The sequence below is a fragment of the Macaca mulatta genome, chromosome 1, assembly GCF_049350105.2.
Source record: "Macaca mulatta isolate MMU2019108-1 chromosome 1, T2T-MMU8v2.0, whole genome shotgun sequence".
NCBI lineage: Eukaryota > Metazoa > Chordata > Mammalia > Primates > Cercopithecidae > Macaca > Macaca mulatta.
The window spans coordinates 995411-1019778 of record NC_133406.1 but is presented as its reverse complement, the minus strand read 5'-3'; the positions used below and the strand labels follow the sequence as shown (position 1 = coordinate 1019778).

Genomic DNA, 24368 nt, shown 5'->3' with positions numbered 1-24368 from the left:
CTGCAGTGTTATTTACATTAGTAAGGATATGAAGAAACCTAGATATCCATCTTAAGATGAATGGATATAGAAAATATAGTAAGTGTTCACAATGGAATTTCATTCAGCCCTCAAAAATGGGGGAAACCTTGTCATTTTTGACAACATGGATCAACCCAAACAACAAAATACGATGTCGATAAGCTAGGCTCAAAAAAGACAAATACTAAGTGATCTCACTTATATGTGGAATCTGGAAAAGTTGAACTCAGAAGTAGAGAGTAGAATGTTGGTTACAAGAGGCAGAGGATAAGAGTGTATGGGAAAAGAGTTGTTGATCAAAGAATATAAAGTTTTAGTTAGACAGGAGGAATAAGTGTTATTGATCTATTGTACGGCATGATGTCTGTAATGAATAATAGTGTGTTATATATTTCAAAATTACTCAAAGTGGATTTTAAAAGTTTTTACTACACAAAAAAATAAATATGGGAAGTAATGGGGTTGTTGATTAGCCTAACATAATCATTTTACATTATAAACATATATAAAACATCATATTGTACCCCAATATATATAAAATTATTGGTCGATTCAAAAAACTTCACACATTTTCTTGTGGTAGTTTCTGCTCTGGGAGAAGTAGCAGAATGCAATTTTTCAACATCATTTTTCTGTCCTGGGCTGGGATCTTTTAGTTGAAAGAAACTCACCACCTCAATGTCATTGGCCACTTCATTAGGATGTGTCATGATAATATCCCATTCCTGTTTCCCTCTGTGATTACGCCACTGATCTGTTCTTGGAATTGGAAGGGGAATTGAGAAAGAACAATAACAGAGAAGTGTAGCATCTGGACTCCTCCCAGGAAGAGCTTCTTTTATTTATTCACTTTAAAATTGTTATTTATGTCTCTGTGTAGAGAAAGTATCTGCTTACATTTTTCCTGGCTCCGAAATGTGGCATAATCACAATTGACTTAAACTTACACTGAATACCAATCACCATATTTGTGGAGGACAATGTAATGTTTTGATATTCGTATACACTGAGTAATGATCAAGTCAGGATGATTAGTATATTCGTCACCTTAAACATTTATCATTTATTTGTGATTAGAATATTCAAAAACCTCTCTTCTAGCAATTTTGAAATATGCAATACATTATCGTTTACTCTAGTTATCCTCCTATGCCATAGAAAAACATGCCGAGAACAATTACAGTTGTAAATAATCGTGGTTCTTTAGAGCCACCTCAAGTTTAATATCCCTCCAAGAATCAAACTAAACCTTGATATAAAACAAATGACTCCTTTAAAACTCAGAGTGTGTCTTTGGAAGTATTGGCTGTGATGTTGCCCATTTTGCCATGTGTTCAGATATTTTCCCAGAGTTCACACCAGGTGACTGGCCAAGTAGCTGTGGATGTTAGTATTTGAGAAAATATTTCCCTGCAAGGCTTCTGCTACCTTTAGAATAAAATCCAGATTATTTGCCTTCACCTGGCCCTGAGAAGGCCCTGATCTATGTCTCCTACTCCTTTCTGCTCACTGCCTCCTATCTCAATCATCAGAGGGCTTTGTGGGTTTTATCCATCAGGTTGACATGGCCAGCCCCTTCATCATGTTAGAGGGACCTGATGACTCCGTGTGATAACTCATTTACTACTTTTCTCCCTGAATTCATCACTGCCCAGTTTGACCAGATAATATATACTAATGTTTTTATGGCTCACATCAGCATGTGGTCTCCACAAGGTAAAAGACTATACCTGTTTGTCCATAATTTTACCTGATGGAATGAGAACTACATAGGAAGAATTTACCTAATGGAACGAGAACTACATAGGAGAATTACATAGGAAGGGTCCAATAGATACCTAATTAATTAATTTAATCAATTAACAATAAATTAATAAATTATTAATTGGATTAATTATTATTTTAATATAATTAATATTATATACTATATAATATAATGGCATATAATATTGTATACTATATATAAAATAGTATAATATGCCTTACATACTGAACCCTTCCTATGTGATATGGTTCTTGTTAATTAACTTGAATGAACTTCACCAGCCTTCCAATTGCTTTTGCTGGAGAAATTCTTCCATTTGCCTTTTCTTGCAGAAATTCTGGAGCCATTTTTTATGCTCAGTGTTATATCACAATTGTGGTTTATTGTTTTTGTACAAAGCCTGATCAAATTGTTTAATTTCTCCAGAATACATGAGGATATATTATACTTTTTACTAAATAAGGACTTATAACATTGGTGATTCTTTAACATCAAAGCAGTGGTAGAATCTCCAAAAAAAGTCAAAATCAAAACACAAAAATTATTCCTAGCGGTCATATTCAGAGCAGAGAAATTTAGGTTTTCTGCTTGAATTTAGAAAAAAGGAGTAAGATGTATCACGGAGTGAGGAATGTATCTCCCTGAATGAGCGACAACCCATTTGAAGAAGTAAAAGGAAATTCGAAATAATGAACTCTAACTCTGTGTAGAGAAACTATCTGTTTATATTTTTCCTAGATCTGTAAGGTGGCATGATCACAAGTCCCTTAAACATGTGTTGCATACCAATAAACATAAATAACATACCACAAATAAATGCACCCCTCATTGCATGTCATAGTGCTTCATTCTGTGGGGATATTCAGACCAGAATGATAAGGGTCTTGTTCATACAGAGACTGGGTGACATGGAGACTAAGAGCCTCATCTCTGATTCAAAGAAAACTGGTTTCTAAGTTGTGTTCTTCCCTTCCAAGTTCTCTGAGCTAAGGCAGGATTTTTCTTGTTTCTTTGTTTTGCCTCACCAAGCGTCGAAGTGCTCACTCAACATGGAACTAATATCAGAACCCCATAGTGTTGTGAAGATTAAGTTATATATGCAGGAAATGCATTTACAGTAATTAAATATTAGTTGGCCTTCTAATCCTAATTATTATAATTTTAAAATATTCCATGAGCTTCAATTTAAAAGAAGACACAAACAGAAATGAGTGGTAATAAAATGTTATAAGCACAACAGGAGTAGAAGTGTGGGGGAAGAGATATCAGCTATGCATAAGAGAAGATGGGATGTAAATTTTGAATTATGTTTACTGATTATTTGGGATTCAGATTGATAGTCATAAGCTACGTAAAATAGAACTTTCCAGAAGTGAGAAATGCTCTGTGATAAGGTTCAGATAGGCAGGGAAATGGAGGGCTACAGAGAAACGCAGGAGGTATAGAGTGACTGTGGTAGTGAGTGTGAGTCCTAGAAACAGGTAAAGGGAGACACAATGCACACCTTAAAAACATAGGATATGAGATTAAAAAAGTAAGGTTCCAAAATTTAGATAATCTAGCAGGAATCATAGATTATAGAATGACAAGATCAACTCTATGTTTAGACAAATAACTCAAATGGCAATGAGTAGATTATATTCTAAGTAAGAACTGGACTGAAGACATGAAAACACTTAAGAAGGTAGTCAGAAATTAGAGAAAGATATTAGGAGCTTGAATTTGGGCAATAAATGAGAGAGATGTATTACTATAAGTCTCAATTTTTTCCACAAAAATAAAACCCTTCCATAACTCCAACCATTGATAGACTTGAAGTAACTTAAGTGAATTAGTAAAATAACAGTAGTAAAACTTTTGTTAAACACAATGTTTGATACAGTAACATAGGATTTCATCCTGTGCAAAGTCATGTATATATTTTACAAATCATAGCTGAAGCCTGACATCCCAATTTCCATTTTATATGTTGCATGTTGTCTCTACCCTGTCATTGTCTCCCTGCCTTTATGTAAATAATTTGTTTAAGTACAAATAACTTTGATAACTTTATTTAAATAATTTTAATTGGTATGTATACATGAATGTAAACTGTTCCTATATTCTTCTTCAGATTATTTGATCTCAGTATTTTTATTGAAATCAGCAAAATCATAACTCAGATAAGGTCTCCCTGAATAGTTTTATTAAAGAATGTTAGGATAAAATAGACTCCAGATGGCAATTACAATAAATGTGTACATTCTGAAAATGAGCCAACAGATAGAGAAACACATAACCACTACTTTAGCGTGTGAGTTTTGCTTGTTACTTTTCAGCCCATCAGCAAAACTGTATATACTAAAGACACATTTTTATACACCACACACACACACACACACACATATAAAAAACTCTGAAAACTTTTGATTGGATACTCTAAGGCTGTGCTGTCCAACACTGTAGACACTGACGCCATGTGACTACTGGGCATTTCAAATGTGTTTTGCCCATGCTGTACTGCACTCTAGTATAAAATAAACACAAGACTTTGAAGACTTGGAATGAAAACAAAGTAAAAGCACATTAATTATTTTGTGTTGTTACATGTAGAAATTATGTCAATATATGAGTATAAGCATTATTACATTAATGGTAATATATGTACAGACATGTACTATAATATATTGCATATAACATACTGACAATGTATGCTATGTAATTAACATCTATGTTGTTAAAATTAATATTAATTATAGCATTGTTTTGAATTAAACATATTATTTAAATTTATTTGACTGCTTAAATGTACCTATTAGAAAATTTTAAATTATGTTATATTTCTATTGGACAACTCTGCTCTAGGGTGTTCAAACCAACTTGGAAAGAGGAAATACGAAGGGAATAGGGAAGGCCATGATTATTCTTTCAGGAAAGAGAATATCCCAAACACTCTTGTCATGGCCCCCAGGACTTCCTTATTCCTCAGGCTGTAGATAATGGGATTGAGCATGGGGGTAAGGATGGTGTAGAAGACTGCCAGGATCTTGTCTTCAGCTGGTGAGCGGAGATTCCTTGGCCGAAGATAGGTGTAGACAAAAGGTGCATAGTAAAAGACCACAACAGTTAAATGTGTTGATATGGTACTTAAGGCCTTTTTTCTCCCTTCCTTTGAGCGCATATGATAGACAGCAAATAGGACTCGGCCATAAGAAGCAGTGATGCCAATGAAAGGAAAGAGCAGATAGAGGCTTGTACTTACAAAAACCATATATTCATAGACCCAAGTATCTGTACAGGCAATAAGCAACATGGCTGGGACATCGCAGAAGAAATGGTCAATGGCCCTAGTCCTGCAGTAGGGAATATGGAGGGTAGAGACTGTGTGTACCAAGGAGTTGATGGAACCCAGTGTCCAAGAGCCTCCAATCATCTTCATACACATCATTTTACTCATGTGGAGGGGGTAATGCAGAGGATGGCAGATGGCCACATAACGGTCGTAGGCCATGGAGGTCAGCAGTAAGCCTTCAGAACCCGCCATGGTCAGGAAGAAGAAGCGTTGCACACCGCATCCCAGGAAGGAGATGTCTTTCTGGCCAGAGAGGAAGTTGTACGCCATCTTGGGGACGGTGGTGGAGATGTATATCAGGTCCATGAGGGAGAGCTGGCTGAGAAGAAAGTACATCGGTGTGTGGAGACGAGGATCCACATGGATGAGGTGAATCATGGCCAAGTTACCCACTGAGGCAAGAAAGAATATGAGGATGATAAGGCACAAGAGGAATATGCCAGTTTGATTTGGGGGAAGAAGACCCAACAAAATGAAATCATTTGAAGTGTGATTCCATTTCTCCATGAAAACTTTCTGCTGTAACTGTGTCAAAAGAGAAATAGAAACAAAAGCAAAGCAGAAAACATGAAATGAAACACAACAGAAAAACAAAAAGGAACTGAGTTTTTCAATGTTTGTTTAGAATGCGTTGTTTCTCCACTAACACTGCAGGTTTTGTTGAATCAATTTCTGTATCTGAATGGAATGTTCCCTACCCAATTGTTTCTGGTAAGCATCTCAGCAAGTCACAGATACATGTGAGGTCTTTCAGTAGAAAATCTAGCCTTGTAGGCGGCAAGATAAAGAAGATAATTAAAGCATTCCTTTCTAGATAACTCCTCGCCAGTTATTGGGGGAACCACCCCCAATAATTCAACATGGCTTCTTTTCTATTTTCCCTAAGTGTCAGCTGGTCTGAGAAATAAAGGGAAAGAGTACAAAAGAGAGAAATTTTAAAGCTGGGTGTCGGGGGAGACACCACATGTCGGCAGGTTGTGTGATGCCCCTCAAGCCACAAAACCAGCAAGTTTTTATTAGTGATTTTCAAAGGGAAGAGAGTGTACAAATAGGGTGTGGGTCACAGAGATCACATGCTTCACAAGGCAATAAAATATCACAAAGCAAATGGGGGCAGAGCGAGATCACAGGACTGGGGCGAAATTAAAATTGCTAATGAAGTTTTGAGAATGCATTGTCATTGATAACATCTTATCAGGAGACAGGGTTTGAGAGCAGACAACCTGTCTGACTAAAATTTACTAGGCAGGAATTTCCTCATCCGAATAGGCCTGGGAGCACTACAGGAGACTGGGGCTTATTTCATCCCTTATCTGCAACCATAAAAGACAGACATACCTAGAGTGGACATTTTAGAGACCTCCCCCTAGGAATGTGTTCTCTTTCTCTGGGCTGTTCCTTGCTGAGAAAAAGAATTCAGTGATATTTCTCCTATTCACTTTTGTAAGAAGAGAAATATGGCTCTGTTCCGCCCGGCTGTCAGGCATTCAGACCTAATGGTTATCTCCCTTGTTCCCTGAACATCGCTGTTATCCTGTTCTTTTTTCAAGGTGTGCCCGTATTTCATATTGTTTAAACACACAGGCTTTATGAACAATTTGTGCAGTTAACACAATCATCACAGGATCCTGAGGTGACATACATTCTCAGCTTACAAAGATGACGGGATTAAGAAATTAAAGACAGGCATAGGAAATCACAAGAGTATTGACTGGGGAAATGATAAATGTCCATGAAATCTTCACAATTTATGTTCAGAGATTGCATTAAAGACAGGTGTAAGAAATTATAAAAGTATTAATTTGGGGAACTGATAAATGTCCACGAAATCTTCACAATTTATGTTCTTCTGCAATGGCTTCAGCTGGTCCCTCTGTTCGGGGTCCCTGACTTTCCGCAACAACCAGTCATATCACTTATGAGTTATTGGCAAGTCACAGGAACTGAGGAAGGCAGGAATACCTACATTCCCCAATGTTTTTATCTAATAGGGCATAATTACAATAGAAACTGTCATGTATGACTCAGAAACTTTCTATATGCTTAAATTATAAGTACTGAATTACCTAGCCCTCTTCTTCATCTTTAATTTCTGGTCATTCCTCCCCAGCTGACACTATTCCAGCAAGATAAATCTCAATCCTCTCCTTGATACTCTGCTTTTCATGTTCCTGACAGGCACTTCTGTGCCTTTCCTGAAAATGTACCCACAATGCAAATCGCTCCTTGAACTATAAAGGTTTTGTAAGTCTGATAAGATTCACATTAATTTTAAAATATTATTTAACATTCTCTCTTCCCTAATAAGGTTTTCAGATGTTGAAGACCTACAGAACTCAATATCAAATGCATGGATATTTGCATACAATATTCTTTTCTTCATGTAAGTAAATTATACATAGTAAACCTCACAGATTGCATAGTAGGTTTATTTTATTTTATTTTTTAATTGTATTTGCCACAGCTGGAAGCAAAAAGTAGTGTCATAATGGAAATATAACATATCAGTAAATTATATAACATATATATATATACACACACACACACACACATACACATGTATGTGTGTATGTACATATCTACCTATCTATTTTCTATTTATCTATACTATATATAGGAGTCTTTGAGGTACCATAAATTATTTCAACTCTTCTTCACGTTATTTATTACAACCTTTCCACAACATAAATTCTGTGAATTTAGGCATTTTATCTTCAGTTTTCAAGTATTTAAAGTCGTATTTATAGATGTAAATAATAACCTTCTCAAATACTGTTAGTGATAGAATCACATTTTGATCCTGTGTAGCAGCTTCAAATTTTTAGTCATTTCAGTACGCCCAATTTAATAATTATATGGTAAATGCCTTCCTGTGTGTAAAACACTTCAGTCAACTTAAATTCTGTAATTATTGCTGTGCTGCAAAAGATCAAGCCTACTTAAATTTTCAGACTTGTTTGAAGCATGCGGAGATTAGAGAGGATGTTCACTCTTTGTTCTTGTAGTCTGATTTTCAGTACCATAGATGACAGTAGAATCAAGCACCTGCAAATCTATTCAACTGGAAAAGCCAGTGTGAGTAGGAGGACATTTGTGATTTATGACTTAAGTATGTCTTCCTTTCTGAATTCCTTTACTTAATCCAGGTTTAAATCCAGGGGAAGAAATGTGGCAGCAGGATCCCATGAGGTGTGTCCAATACCAAGGCCTGAACAAGCTGACTTGGGTCTAAGTTTATGTGTTCCATCCTGGAGTTGTTTTGAAGGGAGACATTTTGATTCTTTCTTGCATAGACCACAGCCTCCGAGTATGATAAAGATTGTTTTATGGCACTTATTACAATAACGATTTTGTTTCCAAAAATGGAAAGGTGGCATGTTGTTGGGCAATGGAAGAGAATAGCTACTTTTAGGATCCTGTGAATCTATAACTTGAAACTTTTAGGTCATGAAATATTGGAGTTTGAGTTTAGGATCTATTTCCATTGTTGTCCAGCAGCTTTCCTTATTAGACATGGGACCTTATTTAATGCAATGGAATTACAGGAAGCATCACTCTGTTGGTTACATTATTGCTGGGTAAATATTGTTCCTGTAGCTACCAAGTGAGTCTAAGATTAGTGACTGCCTTGGTCATTCTTGTTGATTTAAAGAATGGCACTGAGACAAATTAATATAGAAAGTGCATCTGGGCCAAGTTTGAGGGCTGCAGCCCAGAAACACTTCCTTGGGAAGTACCCTGGAGAACAAAGAAGAGACCCAAGTTTCTAAGGTAAAGAAAGGGAGGAATCAGGAGAGGAGACAAATTCTAAACTTGTTAGTCAGAAAGTCTCACTGATTTCGGAAACAACATTGATCAGTGATTGGTTATGCATTATTTAACTATAGCATATGTGGTATAGGGCATTGATAGGTTAATTCATGGCTAGTGGACACAAGTCGGTCTACAGCCCCCATAGCACGTAGCTTCAGAAGACGATTACCTTGCTCAAGGAAGAGTGAGATGTGACTGCGGCCACATTTTCAATGTCTCTCTGGGCCTGATAGTTTAAAGGGGGCTTGCATTCCTCAGGAAAAAAAATTTTTTTCTTTCTCATTCTAAAAGATACATTGATGAAATTTATAGAGTTAAAAAAAAGCCCTCATTTCATAGGAACTAATAGCATAAATGTAGCAACTGTAGGGTCCTGAATTTATTTTGCAAATGTTATGAATAGTTAACTCATAACATTTTTAAAACTCCTTTAGAGAATCAGCAGGAGACCAATGGCATATTGTCATAGACTCAGCTACCTCAACGTCAACAATGTATAGGGCAGCTGTAAAGAGAATTCAGAGTTCTGTGTGTTCAGCACATAGCAGGTCCTTAGTGTCACTGTAATTTGCCCAGTCCCTGTGTAAACTATGGAGAGTCCTCAGACCCAGAGAAATTGTCTTTATTAATGTCACATTGTTTGAGAGCTACACATAGTGCAACACTAACAAGTACATGTTGCCTTGTTTTACATTTTTACATTTACATTTGCTTTTCCAATTTGTTGTGGAACTGTCTATTCCCTGTGCAGCAGAGAGTTTCCTTATGATGGGAAAACAACATTTCCAAAATAGCTTTCTAGGTTAAAACAAACCCAAATCAACTCATATTAATTCTATTACTATGACTCACCTTGTCCAAAGTTCTTCAGTTTGTTTAGTGGGAGAAAAAGCAGCTTTATAGTGACACCATCCTCTGCTAACATTCCATATATTACAGAAAACATGTAAACCTCAAACTGTGTTCTGATAGTCTATCAGACTTTCAGTAACATTATGTCACTGATCAATAGTCCCTGCATTAAACCAGAACTCTTTCTGAAATGAGAATCTCTTCTTTATGTGCCAAAATTTATGAGGAAGAAATAGCAGATAACACTTTATAATATTCGTTCCTTACAGCTCCTGCAGCTAGTCATCCTCTTTACGGTGAAATCAGAAAACAACTTCACCAACTCTTGTGAAATATTTTTCTGTTTGCATAAGTAGTGCTTAGATAAGACCTCTTCCTTTTCTATTACCTCGTTTCAGTGAAAACAGAATAAGACATTTTATACTTAATTTCCTCAGGTTCTACCATCAGAAGACAGAAGGATGAACTGCTATACTTCATATGTAGAACCTTAAGTCACTAACCCTTAGATATTCCTCTTTCTCCTCTAATTGATCTCCAGTGTCCAAGTCCATGGGGGCCAAAACCTTGGTCACTTCACTTCACTTTGCTGATTTCAGGATCAACTCAGTTATGAATTAGGGCAAATCAACCAACCCAATCAACTTTGCTGCATTCAGCTGTTACTAAGAATCAGACTGAAGAGGGGTGTATTTAATATTCCAGAACATGACCTCAGAACTGTAAGAGATGTTAAATTATGTTTATGGAAATTATCTCATTTTGTAAGTTAGAGTATTCTTTTTTTACTCAGAATATTTAGCACCTGCTTTTTGTAAGTTAGAGAATAATTGGCTAAATAATTTAAGAAACCTAAATGATTGTTCCTAAATGAAGACATTTTTAGACATGTTAAGGTCTCAAACACACATACCCACACCCACACACAGACATTTAATCACAGACAGTTATCATTTGAAATAAGTATGATATATCTGGAAAAAAATGTGATCTATTCTTTTGTTTGTGTTAAACTTAGTAGGAAATTAAATACATGATTTATGCTGGTGTCACTCTGTATTTCTTTCTCTATAATCATAACTTGTGTTTCCTCAAATCAGATTGGCTCTCTTATGCTCAGTTTACATGAAGCATAATGTCTACTGGTTAAATTTTAGGCTGGACTACGTGACTGCTTCTTCCAAATGATAAAACTTTAAGTATGTATAAACATGTGAACAGATTTTTGGAAAACATAAGGATTTTCTAAAATCTATAGATCCAAAAAACTGAAAGCCTTAAGACAAAATCCTGAGGACAGTATGGTCTCTGATTAATCTTCAAGCTTATAGAAAAGAGATGGATGTAGAGTGTATGTTACATTTTTTTCGCCAACATTTAGCATTCTTAACAAGGTATCATTGGAGCTAGATGGGTGAGAAATGAACTTTACCTTGGCAAAGAGTTGCATATGTGGGGAATGAGCTACAGGATAGGTGACACATGTTTTCTCCACTTTCAAACATGGAATTAAGAAACTCATTACTGGAGCATTCCTCTTTGCATACAATGGCAGATTTCACCCAAGATTGAAATACCCCTGGGTAAATTAGAAGATACACTTTCTATAATCATTCCATCATCATGGGAGTGTTGGCCAAGAGACATTAAGAAGAGTTGCAGAAATTTCAGGTGCTTCATGATAGTGGACATAAGGCATTAGAAGTAAGATGATAAGGGAGGTAAGACATAAATCGTGGATTGCTTCAAATTTCTGAAGAAAAAATATAGGTATTATTGTGTAGATGATATGAACTTTCAAAAATCTAAAAGCCAGTATGAAAAACAGAGAAAGATAATTTGTGCATAGTTGAAAATATTTTTACATCAAAGGCCACTAAAAAAAGTAAATCATTCTTATAAAAAGTAATTAATGAGACCTAAAATGGGCCAGGAGGCCTGCTAAGAATTGAGGATTCAGTAGGACATGGGATTAAAATAATAAAGTAAGTCATTAATTAAAAGAACAAAACCAGAAGAATGATATGACTCCAGAGAGTGGGCAAAAGTTAAAACTTCAGATACACATTTTGAGTTGTCAGCAATATTTATTGATTTTGTAAATTTATTTATGATCAGCTCATGCAAGGCACCACTGACCTTAAGTCTGAATCTATGTGTGTCATGAAATTTTACAAGACCATGGATCAAAACAGTCAAGACTGGCCAGATGGGGTGGCTCACGCCTATAATCCCTGCACTTTGGGAGTCTGAGGCAGGCAGATCACTTGAAGTCAGGAGCTCAAGACCAGCCTGACAAACATGGTGAAACCCTGCCTCTAATAAAATACAAAAATTAGCCTAACGTGGTAGTGCCACCTGTAGTATCAGCTACTTGGAGGCTGAAGCTTGAGAATTGCTTGAACCTGGGAGGCTGAGGTTGCAGTGAGCTGAGATCATGCCCCAGCACTCCATCCTGGGCGACAGAGCAAGTCTCTGTCTCAAAAACTAAAAAAAACCCAGACAGGACTAATTACAAATACATCTGTAAACCTCATTAAGGTTCTTATCTTTTCTAACTCTTAAAGTTATAGCACACCACTGTTGTTATTCAAAGGAATTAAAATAAGATTAAAGGATCTCTTATTTATGAAGAATCCCAATATTCACAAATATTAAAATAAAAAATCATTTATATTTTGTCAATGACATACTTTTACATTTATTTTACAAAAGGGAAAATCTTAGCTCATTTTATTTAAACTTAAGTAGTTGTTAATAAGATGGAAAATAATTTTTCAACGTTTGTTATTTGTTTTGATGATCATTCCATTTATTGAAAGACAGAAACCTGGACTGATGTATTCATAAATTTTATAATTTACATATTAATCTTTGCATGTATATATGTATGTATTTATGTTGAGGGAAATTTTACACATACAGGAGGTGCACAAATAACTATATTGTAACCATTTAAAAACCACTATCAAAATATAAATAAATAAGATCAACACCTACTATTCCCCACATATAGAATTAATAAATTATAATTGAATTTCTACAAGTTACCGAAACAGGTAAATGTAAAATATATCCTTAAAGACACATGGTTGATGCTGACTAAATGATACTTCTGTTTTTTACATTTAAAATATAGCATTTTAAATTACAGACATATGAGTTTGTGACAATATTTCATTAATTGTTATTTTTGAAAGTCTTAGAATTATACATTTTATTTTCTGTAAGTTTAATCTAATTAAGAAAAGCATTAGACAGAAAATTAAGTTCCATGGTTCATTATTTCACTCAAATATTCAACCAGCATTATTGAGCAACTGCTATGCACTAGGCTGTGTTCCATACAGTTGATTACACCAGTGAGCAGAACAAGGATCTCTCATTGTGAAGTGAAAATTCTGTCATAGAATGAAAATAAACAGTAAATACAACCAATGTGCTTATTATTTCACGTACTAGAAAGTGAAAAGTGGTAAACAAAAATGTGAAAATGAAGCAGAGTAAGGAGGACCAGAAAACTGGGGTTCAAGTGGGAGCTTTACAATTTTTTAAGAGTGTACCTACTAGAAATGAATGTACCTACCAGAAAAGAAGGTACCTGCTAGAAAAATTTTAATTATGTTATGTTTCTATTGGACAGTCCTGCACTAGGGTGTTCAAATCAACTTGGAAAGAGGAAAGGAAAAAAGGGAATTGGGAAGGCCATTATTATTCTTTCATGAAAGAGAGTATCCCAAATACTCTTGTCTCAGCCCTGAGGACTTCTTTATTCCTCAGGCTATAGATAATGGGATTGAACATGGGGGTAAGGATGGTGTAGAAGACTGCCAGGATCTTGTCTTCGGTTGGTGAGCAGAGATTCCTGGGCCAAAGATAGGCGTAGGCAGAAGATATGTCGTAAAACATCACAACAGTTAAATGTGTTGAAATGGTGGTGAAGGCCTTTTTTCTCCCCTACTTTGAGTGCATATAATAGACAGCAAATAGGACTCGGCCATAGGAAGCAGTGACACCAACAAAAGGAAAGGAGAAAGAAGCTTGTACTTACAAAAACCATATATTCATAGACCTAAGTATCCATAGAGGCAATAAGCAACATGGCTGGGACATCGCAGAAGAAATGATCAATGGCCCTAGACCTGCAGTAGGGAATATGGAGGGCACAGACTGTGTGTGCCAAGGAGTTGATGGATGCCAGTGTTCAAAAACCTAGGATCATCTTCACACACATCATTTTACTCATACGGATGGGATAATGGAGAGGGTGGCAGATGGCCACATAACGGTCGTAGGCCATGGAGGTCAGGAGTAAGCCTTCAGAACCCACCATGGTCAGGAAGAAGAAACTTTGCACACCACATCCCAGGAAGGAGATGCCTTTCTGGCCAGAGAGGAAGTTGTACGCCATCTTGGGGATGGCGGTGGAGATGTACATCAGGTCCATGAGGGAGAGCTGGCTGAGAAGAAAGTACATTGGTGTGTGGAGACGAGGATCCATGTGGATAAGGTGAATCATGGCCGAGTTACCCACCGAGGCCTGAAAGAATATGAGGATGATAAGGCACAAGAGGAATATTCCAGTTTGATTTGGCGGAAGAAGACCCAACAAAATGAAATCATTTGAAGTGTGATTTCTCCATGAAAACTTTCTGCTGTAACTGTGTCGAAAGAGAAATAAAAACAAAAGCAAAGCAGAAAACATGAAATGAAACACAACAGAAAAACAAAAAGGAACTGACTTTATGAATGTTTGTTTAGAATAAGTTGTTTCTCCTCTAATACTGCAGGTTTTGTTAAATCAACTTCTACATCCGGATGCAATGTTAGCTTTCTAGTTGTTTCTGGTAAGCCTCCCTGGAAGTCATAGATACATGTGAGTTCTTTCAGTACAAAGTCTAACTCTGTAGGCAGCAAAGATTAAGACAATAACTAAAGTATTTAGTTTTTCTAGATAAGTATTTCTAGATAACTCCTGGCCAGCCAAATCACGCATGAGTTATCAACAAGTCACAGGAACTGAGGAAAACAGGAATACCTACATTCCACAGTGTTTTAATTTAATAGGGCATAATTACAATAGAAGCGGGGATGTGTGACTCGTGAACTTTCTATAGGCTTAAATTATAAGTACGGAATTACCTAGCCCTCTTTTTCATCTTTAATTTCTCATCTTTCCTCCCCAGCTGACACTACTCCAGCCAGACAAACCTTGATCCTCCCATTGATACTCTGCCTTTCGTGTTCCTGACAGGCACTTCTGTGCCTTTCCTGAAAATGTGCCCACCAGTCAAATCACCTTTTGAACTGTAAGTGTTTGGTATGTCTGATAAGATCCATGTTCATTATAAAATATTATTTAAATATTCTCTGTTTCCTAATAATGTTTTCAGATTTGAAGGCCTACAGAACTCAAAATCAAATGCACAGACATTCGCATACAATATTCTTTTCTTCATGTAAATATACATAATAAAGGTCACAGATTACATAATAGGCTTTTTAAAAAAATTGTGTTTGCCACAGCTGCAAGCAATAACTAGTATCATAATGGAAATGTAAAAGATGAATAACTATTATAAAATTACGTATGTGTGTGTATGTACATATCTACCCATTATCTCTCTATCTATACTATATATAGGAGTCTTTAAGGTGCCACAAATTATTCCAACTGTTCTTTCCATTATTTATTATAATATTTCCACAAAACAAATTCTACATATTTAGGTGTTGGGAGCAAGCCCCCCCAAATCTGGCCATAATCTGGCCCCAAGACTGGCCATAAACAAAATCTCTGCAGCACTGTAATATATTCATAATGTCCCTAATGCCCAAGCTGGAAGGTTGTGGGTTTACAGGAATGAGGGCAAGGAACACCTGGCCCGCCCAGGGCAGAAAACCACTTAAAGGCATTCTTAAGTCACAAACAATAGCATGAACGATTTATGCGTTAAGGGCATGTTCCTGCTGCGGTTAACTAGCCCAACCTATTCATTTAATTAAGGCCATCCCTTCGTTTCCCATAAGGGATACTTTTAGTTAATTTAATATCTATAGAAACAATGCTAATGACTGGTTTGCTGTTAATAAATAGGTGGGTAAATCTCTGTTCAGGGCTCTCAGCTCTGAAGTCTGTGAGACCCCTGATTTCCCACTTCACACCACTGTATTTCTGTGTGTTTGTCTTTAATTCCTCTAGCGCTGCTGGGTTAGGGTCTCCTCGACTGAGCTGGACTCATCATTTAGGCATTAGAATCTTCATTTTTTCAAATATTTAAAATATTATTTAGAGATGTAAAGAATAACCTTCTCTAATACTGTTAGTAATGGAATAAGATTTTGAACACTTGTAGCTGTTTCAAATTTCTAGTCATTTCAATACCACTAGTTTAGTAGTTATTTGGTAAATGCCTTCCTGTGTGTACAATATCTTATTCAACTTAAATTGTGTGATTGTTGCTCTTCTGCAAAAGATCAAGCCTACTTCAATTTTCAGACTTGTTTGAAGTATACAGAGATTAGAGAGGATGTTCACTTTCTCTTCTTGTGGTTTGGTTTTCATTACTGTAGATGACCGCAGAGTCAAGCACCTGCAAAGCTATTCAACAGGAAAAGTAAGTGTGAGCACTAGGGCATTTGTGATTTATGGCTTAAGTATTTCTTCCTATTTAATTAGGTAAAACAACAAAATTCAGGTTAAATGTTAATAATTGAGAATAAAGAAATCAAAAGTCCAAAAATAAATAATGTTCCCTTTCTGGAAAGTTTGTCTAGCTTTTTATGCCTAGGCCTTTCCTTGGGATTTTAATTTATGGCTCACACTTTTATAGTCTCTCTCGCTTTACACCACCTCGAATCTGGCAATTTGTTTTTTTCTTCATGCAGTCTTCCAAGTGGCATTAATTATCATTGTGGCAATTCTTATATTCCCAATGCCTGGGTGACTTCTTCCTCTACTTAGGCTTGGGGTGAGATGTCATGTTTTGTGAGTGATCTTCTGTCTGAGGGAGCTATTGATGCCACATCCTGCTCAGCATATTGGTTTGGATAGACATCTTGGGTTATTTATTTTTCAACTTTTACATCAAAAAAAATTATTAGTTTGTTGCCATGATTTACATGTAGTAACTGAAACTCAACTTTTACTCCATATAAGCTTGAGTAGCGTTAATACAATTGTGAAAGAGAGCCTGCCACAGAAAAATGCAAATGCATTTTTATGGCTGCCTAAGGGACAGTCACAGTGAAAAGCCGGGAACATGACAGGTGCAGTGTAGCATTGGACATGGATGCCAGATGGGATCACAGGCATCCTCTGCTTCTTGTAGATCTTTAGAAATAAAAACTGATCAGATAGAACATCTAAAAACCATCATTATGATACATTCATTTCTTAAAAAAATGTTCAATGAGTTTCTGTTTTATGACAGTGCTACTAGCTACTGGCATGCTTTGATGATTAAAACACAAAAGATTTTACAATATGTAATTAAAATATAGTTGATTATACAAACAATAGACCAACAAACTCAACCATGAAGTTTGAGGTTGTGTAGTGATTAGAATTCTAAAGAAAACTAAAGGAGCAGAGGGATCATTGGACTAAACAAAGAGATTCAGAAAGTACTACAAAAGACTTTTCTAATCTCCAGGCCATGTATGATAAAGATTGACTTTGTAACTGATCTGGCCACAGTTTATCAGTAAGAACTATCCTACTCATTTAGTTCCAAACAAATATTTGATTCATTTTATCAGATTAATGTATTGAGAGTCTTCTGTGCAGTAGTCACTGAGTGAGGCAGTGGAGATAGAATAATTCATCAGGTGCTGTCACATCCCCAAGTGGGTGACCAACTGTCCTGATGTACCCAGGCCTTAGGGGATCCCCAGCATGCCCTGGAAATTGGAAAAGCCTTTTGGAGTACTTTCTGAATTCCTTTGCTTAATCCAGGTTTAAATCCAAGGGAAGAAATGTGTCAGCAGGATCCCATGAGGTGTGTCCAATACCAAGCCCTGAACAGGCTGACTTGGGTCTAAGTTTATGTGTGGCATCCTGGAGTTGTTTTGAAGGCAGACATTTTGATACTTTCTTGCATAGACCACAGCTGAGAGTATTATAAAGATTGTTTTATCGTAGTTACTACAATAATGATTTTATTTCCAAAAATGGAAACCTGGCATGTTGTTAGACAATGGAAGAGAATAGCTACTATTAGGGTCCTGTGAACCTGGGACTGGAAGCGTTTAGGTCATGGGACATTGTAATTTGAGTATAGGATGTATTTCCATTGATGTCCAGCAGCTTTCCTTGTTAGACATGGGACCTTATTTAATGCACCAGAATTTCATGAAGCATCACTCTGTCGGTTACATTATAGCTGGGAAAATATTGTTCCTGTGGCTGCCAGGTGAGTCTAAGATTAGTGACTGCCTTGACCATTCTTGTTGACTTAAAGAATGACATTGAGGCAAAATTAATGCAGAAAGTTAATTTGGGCCAATGTTTCTGGACTGCAGCCCAGAAACACTTCCTTGGGAAGTACCAGGAGAACAAAGAAGAGACCCAAGTTTCTTTTTTTTTTTTTTTTAAATTATTATACTTTAAGTTGTAGGGTACACGTGCATAATGTGCAGATTTGTTACATATGTATACTTGTGCCATGTTGTTGTGCTGCACCCATCAACTCGTCATTTACATCAGGTATAACTCCCAATGCAACCCCTCCCCCCTGCCCCCTCCCCATAATAGGCCCCGGTGTGTGATGTTCCCCTTCCCGAGTCCAAGTGATCTCATTGTTCAGTTCCCACCTATGAGTGAGAACATGCGGTGTTTGGTTTTCTGTTCTTGTGATAGTTTGCTAAGAATGATGGTTTCCAGCTGCATCCATGTCCCTACAAAGGACACAAACTCATCCTTTTTTATGGCTGCATAGTATTCCATGGTGTATATGTGCCACATTTTCTTAATCCAGTCTGTCACTGATGGACATTTGGGTTGATTCCAAATCTTTGCTATTGTGAATAGTGCCGCAGTAAACATACATGTGCATGTGTCTTTTTAGCCGCGTGACTTATAATCCTTTGGGTATATACCCAGTAATAGAATGGCTGGGTCATATGGTACTTCTAGTTCTAGATCCTTGAGGAATCGCCATACTGTTTTCCATAATGGTTGAACTCGTTTACAATCCCACCAACAGTGTAAAAGTGTTCCTATTTCTCCACATCCTCTCCAGCACCTGTTGTTTCCTGACTTTTTAATGATTGCCATTCTAACTGGTGTGAGATGGTATCTCATTGTGGTTTTGATTTGCATTTCTCTGATGGCCAGTGATGACGAGCATTTTTTCATGTGTCTGTAGGCTGTATGAATGTCTTCTTTTGAGAAATGTCTGTTCATATCCTTTGCCCACGTTTTGATTGGGTTGTTTGTTTTTCTCTTGTAAATTTGTTTGAGTTCTTTGTAGGTTCTGGATATTAGCCCTTTGTCAGATGAGTAGATTGCAAAAATTTTCTTCCATTCTGTAGGTTGCCTGTTCACTCTGATGGTAGTTTCTTTTGCTGTGCAGAAGCTCTTTAGCTTAATTAGATCCCATTTGTCAATTTTGGCTTTTGTTGCTGTTGCTTTTGGTGTTTTAGACATGAAGTTCTTGCCCATGCCTATGTCCTGAATGGTATTACCTAGGTTTTCTTCTAGGGTTTTTATGGTATTAGGTCTAACATTTAAGTCTCTAATGCATCTTGAATTAATTTTCGTATAAGGAGTAAGGAAAGGATCCAGTTTCAGCTTCTTGTTTTTGTCAGGTTTGTCAAAGATCAGATGGCTGTAGATGTGTGGTATTATTTCTGAGGACTCTGTTCTGTTCCATTGGTCTATATCTCTGTTTTGGTACCAGTACCATGCTGTTTTGGTTACTGTAGCCTTGTAGTATAGTTTGAAGTCAGGTAGCATGATGCCTCCAGCTTTTTCTTTTGACTTAGGATTGTGTTGGCAATGCAGGCTCTTTTTTGGTTCCATATGAACTTTAAAGCAGTTTTTTCCAATTCTGTGAGAACTCATTGGTAGCTTGATGGGGATGGCATTGAATGTATAAATTACCTTGGGCAGTATGGCCATTTTCATGATATTGATTCTTCGTATCCATGAGCATAGTATGTTCTTCCATTTGTTTGTGTCCTCTTTTATTTCACTGAGCAGTGATTTGTAGTTCTCCTTGAAGAGGTCCTTTACATCCCTTGTAAGTTGGATTCCTAGGTATTTTATTCTCTTTGAAGCAATTGTGAATGGAAGTTCATTCATGATTTGGCTCTCTGTTTGTCTGTTACTGGTGTATAGGAATGCTTGTGATTTTTGCACATTAATTTTGTATCCTGAGACTTTGCTGAACTTGCTTATCAGCTTAAGGAGATTTTGGGCTGAGACGATGGGGTTTTCTAAATATACAATCATGTCATCTGCAAACAGGGACAATTTGACTTCTTCTTTTCCTAACTGAATAGCCTTGATTTCTTTCTCTTGCCTGATTGCCCTAGCCAAAACTTGCAACACTATGTTGAATAGGAGTGGTGAGAGAGGGCATCCCTGTCTCTTGCCAGTTTTCAAAAGGAATGCTTCCAGTATTTGCCCATTCAGTATGATATTGGCTGCGGGTTTGTCATAAATAGTTCTCATTATTTGAGATACGTTCCATCAATACCGAATTTATTGAGGGTTTTTAGCCTGAAGAGCTGTTGAATTTTGTCAAAGGCCTTTCTGCTTCTATTGAGATAATCATGTGGTTTTTGTCTTTGGTTCTGTTTATATGCTGGATTACGTTTATTGATTTGCGTATGTGGAACAAGCCTTGCATCCCAGGGATGAAGCCAACTTGATCGTGGTGGATAAGCTTTTTGATGTGCTGCTGGATTCGGTTTGCCAGTATTTTATTGAGGATTTTTGCATCATGTTCATCAAGGATATTGGTCTAAAATTCTCCTTTTTTGTTGTGTCTCTGCCCAGGCTTTGGTATCAGGATGATGTTGGCCTCATAAAATGAGTTAGGGAGGATTCCCTCTTTTTCTATTGATTGGAATAGTTTCAGAAGGAATGGTACCAGCTCCTTCTTGTACCTCTGGTAGAATTCGATTGTGAATCCCTCTGGTTCTGGCCTTTTTTTGGTTGGTAGGCTATTAATTATTGCCTCAATTTCAGAGCCTGCTATTGGTCTATTCAGGGATTCAACTTCTTCCTGGTTTAGTTGTGGGAGAGTGTCAGTGTCCAGGAAATTATCCATTTCTTCTAGGTTTTCTAGTTTTTTTGCATAGAGGTGTTTATAGTATTCTCTGATGGTAGTTTGTATTTCTGTGGGGTCGGTGGTGATATCCCCTTTATCATTTTTTATTGCATCTATTTGATTCTTCTCTCTTTTCTTCTTTATTAGTCTTGCTAGCGGTCTGTGAATTTTGTTGATCTTTTCAAAAAACCAGCTCCTGGATTCATTGATTTTTTTGGAGGGTTTTTTGTGTCTCTATCTCCTTCAGTTCTGCTCTGATCTAAGTTATTTCTTGCCTTCTGCTAGCTTTTGAATGTGTTTGCTCTTGCTTCTCTAGTTCTTTTAATTGTGATGTTAAGGTGTCAATTTTAGATCTTTCCTGCTTTCTCTTGTTGGCATTTAGTCCTATAAATTTCCCTCTACACACTGTTTTAAATGTGTCCCAGAGATTCTGGTATGTTGTATCTTTGTTCTCATTTATTTCAAAGAACATCTTATTTCTGCCTTCATTTTGTTATGTAACCAGCAGTCATTCAGGAGCAGGTTTTTCAGTTTCCACATAGTTGAGCGGTTTTGATTGAGTTTCTTAGTCCTGAGTTCTAGTTTAATTGCACTGTGGTCTGAGAGACAGTTTGTTACAATTTCTGTTCTTTTACATTTGCTGAAGAGTGCTTTACTTCCAATTATGTGGTCAATTTTGGAATAAGTGTGATGTGGTGCTGAGAAGAATGTATATTCTGTGTATTTGGGGTGGAGAGCTCTGTAGATGTCTATTGGGTCTGCTTCGTGCAGAGTTGAGTTCAATTCCTGGATATCCTTGTTAACTTTCTGTCTCATTGATCTGTCTAATGTTGACAGTGGGGTGTTAAAGTCTCCCGTTATTATTGTATGGGAGTCTAAATCTCTTTGTAAGTCTCTAAGGACTTGCTTTATGAATGTGGGTGCTTCTGTATTGGGTGCATATATATTTAGGATAGTTAGCTCTTCCTGATGAATTGATCCCTTTACCATTATGTAATGACCTTCTTTGTCTCTTTTGATGTTTGATGGTTTAATGTCTGTTTTATCAGAGACTAGGATTGTAACCCCTGCTTTTTTTGTTTTCCATTTGCTTTGTAGATCCTCCTCCATCCCTTTATTTTGAGCCTATGTGTGTCTCTGCATGTGAGATGGGTCTCCTGAATACAGTACACTGATGGGTCTTGACTCTTTATCCAGTTTGCCAGTCTGTGTCTTTTAATTGGACCATTTAGTCCATTTACATTTAAGGTTAATATTGTTATGTGTGAACTTGATCCTGTCATTATAATATTAGCTGGTTATTTTCCTCGTTAGTTGATGCAGTTTCTTCCTAGCATCGATGGACTTTACATTTGGGCATATTTTTGCAATGGTGATACCAGTTGCTCCTTTCCATGTTTAGTGCTTCCTTCAGGAGCTCTTGTAGGGCAGGCCTGGTGGTGTCAAAATCTCTAAGCATTTGCTTATCTGTAAAGGATTTTATTTCTCCTTCACTTATGAAACTTAGTGTGGCTGGATATGAAATTCTGGGTTGAAAAGTCTTTTCTTTAAGAATGTTGAATATTGGCCCCTACTCTCTTCTGGCTTGGAGAGTGTCCGCCGAGAGATCTGCTGTTAGTCTGATGGGCTTCCCTTTGTGGGTAACCCAACCTTTCATTCTGGCTGCCCTTAACATTTTTTCCTTCATTTCAACTTTGGTGAATCTGACAATTATGTGTCTTGGAGTTGCTCTTCTTGAGGAGTATCTTTGTGGCATTCTCTGTATTTCCTGAATTTGAATGTTGGTCTGCCCTACTAGGTTGGGGAAGTTCTCCTGGATGATATCTTGCAGAGTGTTTTCCAACTTGGTTCCATTTTCCCCGTCACTTTCAGGCACACCAATCAGACGTAGATTTTGTCTTTTCACATAATCCCATATTTCTTGGAGGCTTTGTTCATTTCTTTTTACTCTTTTTTCTCTACATTTCTCTTCTCACTTCGTTTCATTCATTTGATCTTCAATCATTGATACTCTTTCTTCCAGTTGATCAAGTCGGTTACTGAAGCTTGTGCATTTTTCACGTAGTTGTCGTGTCATGGTTTTCATCTCTATCAGTTCTTTTAAGGTCTTCTCTACATTGATTATTCTAGTTATCCGTTCATCCATTCTTTTTTCAAGGGTTTTGGTTTCTTTGAGCTGGTTACGTAGTTCATCCTTTAGATCTGAGAAGTTTGATCGACTGAAGCCTTCTTCTCTCAACTCATCAAAGTCATTCTCCTTCCAGCTTTGTTCCATTGCTGGCGATGAGCTGCGTTCCTTTGGAGGGGGAGATGCACTCGGATTTTTTGAATTTCCAGCTTTTCTGCACTGCTTTTTCCCCATCTTTGTGGTTTTATCTGCCTTTGGTCTTTGATGATGGTGATGTACTGACAGGGTTTTGATATGGGTGTCCTTTCTATTTGTTACTTTTGTTCTAACAGTCAGGACTCTCAGCTGTAGGTCTGTTGGAGTTTGCTTGAGGTCCACTCCAGACCCTGTTTGCCTGGGTATCAGCAGCGGAGGCTTCTGAAGATAGAATATTGCTGAACAGTGAGTGTTGCTGTCTGATTCTTGCTCTGGAAGCTTCGTCTCAAGGTGTACCCAGCTGTATGAGGTGTGATGTGTCAGTCTCCACCTAGTTCGGGATGTCTCCCAGTTAGGCTATTCAGAGGTCAGGGACCCACTTGAGCAGGCAGTCTGTCCATTCTCAGATCTCAACCTCCATGCTGGGAGAACCACTGTTCTCTTCAAAGCTGTCAGACAGGGACTTTTACATCTGCCAAGGTTTCTGCTGCTTTTTGTTTAGCTATGCCCTGTCCCCAGAGGTGAAGTCTACAGAGGCAGGCAGGCCTCCTTGAGCTGCTTGGGCTCTACCCAATTCGAGCTTCCTGGTGTCTTTATCTACTTAAGCCTCAGCAATGGCAGGCACCTCTCCTCCATCCTCACTGCTGCCTTGCAGTTAGATCTCAGATTGCTGTGCTAGCAATGAGGGAGGCTCCATGGGCATTGGACCCCCCAGGCCAGGCATGGGATATAATCACCCGGTGTGCCGTTTGCTAAGACCCTTGGTAAAGTGCAGTATTAGGGTGGGAGTTACCTGATTTTCCAGGTGTTTTGTGTCTCATTTTCCCTTGGCTAGGAAAAGGAATTCCCTTCCCCCTTGCCCTTCCCAGGTGAGGCGATGCCTCGCCCTGCTTCAGCTCTCATTGGTCGGGCTGCACCTGTGGACCAGCATCAACTGTCTGACATGCCCCAGTGAGATGAACCTGGTACCTCAGTTGAAAATGC

General features: G+C 37.5%; 1 protein-coding gene, 1 long non-coding RNA gene and 1 pseudogene across 4 annotated transcripts in view; 1 reads left to right on the top strand and 2 right to left on the bottom strand.

Annotated features, from left to right (window-relative positions):
* The window catches only part of LOC114678437 (uncharacterized), a 267034-nt gene that overhangs the window by 113402 nt on the left and 129264 nt on the right, over positions 1-24368 (top strand). For all 3 annotated transcript variants that reach the window (XR_013415774.1, XR_013415775.1, XR_013415776.1), the window contains exon 2: positions 14969-15091. This is a non-coding gene — a long non-coding RNA (uncharacterized LOC114678437). The remainder of the gene's footprint in view (positions 1-14968; positions 15092-24368) is intronic.
* LOC697921 (olfactory receptor 2L13) lies at positions 4686-5624 on the bottom strand. The gene has a single exon (XM_028848889.2). The coding sequence runs from the start codon at positions 5622-5624 to the stop codon at positions 4686-4688; it is 939 nt and encodes a 312-aa protein (XP_028704722.2).
* On the bottom strand, positions 13433-14193 carry LOC706560 (olfactory receptor 2L13-like; annotated as a pseudogene).

Excerpts from the sequence above, each read along its gene's own strand:
- LOC697921 (XM_028848889.2), bottom strand. The coding sequence starts at position 5,624 with ATGGAGAAATGGAATCACACTTCAAATGATTTCATTTTGTTGGGTCTT.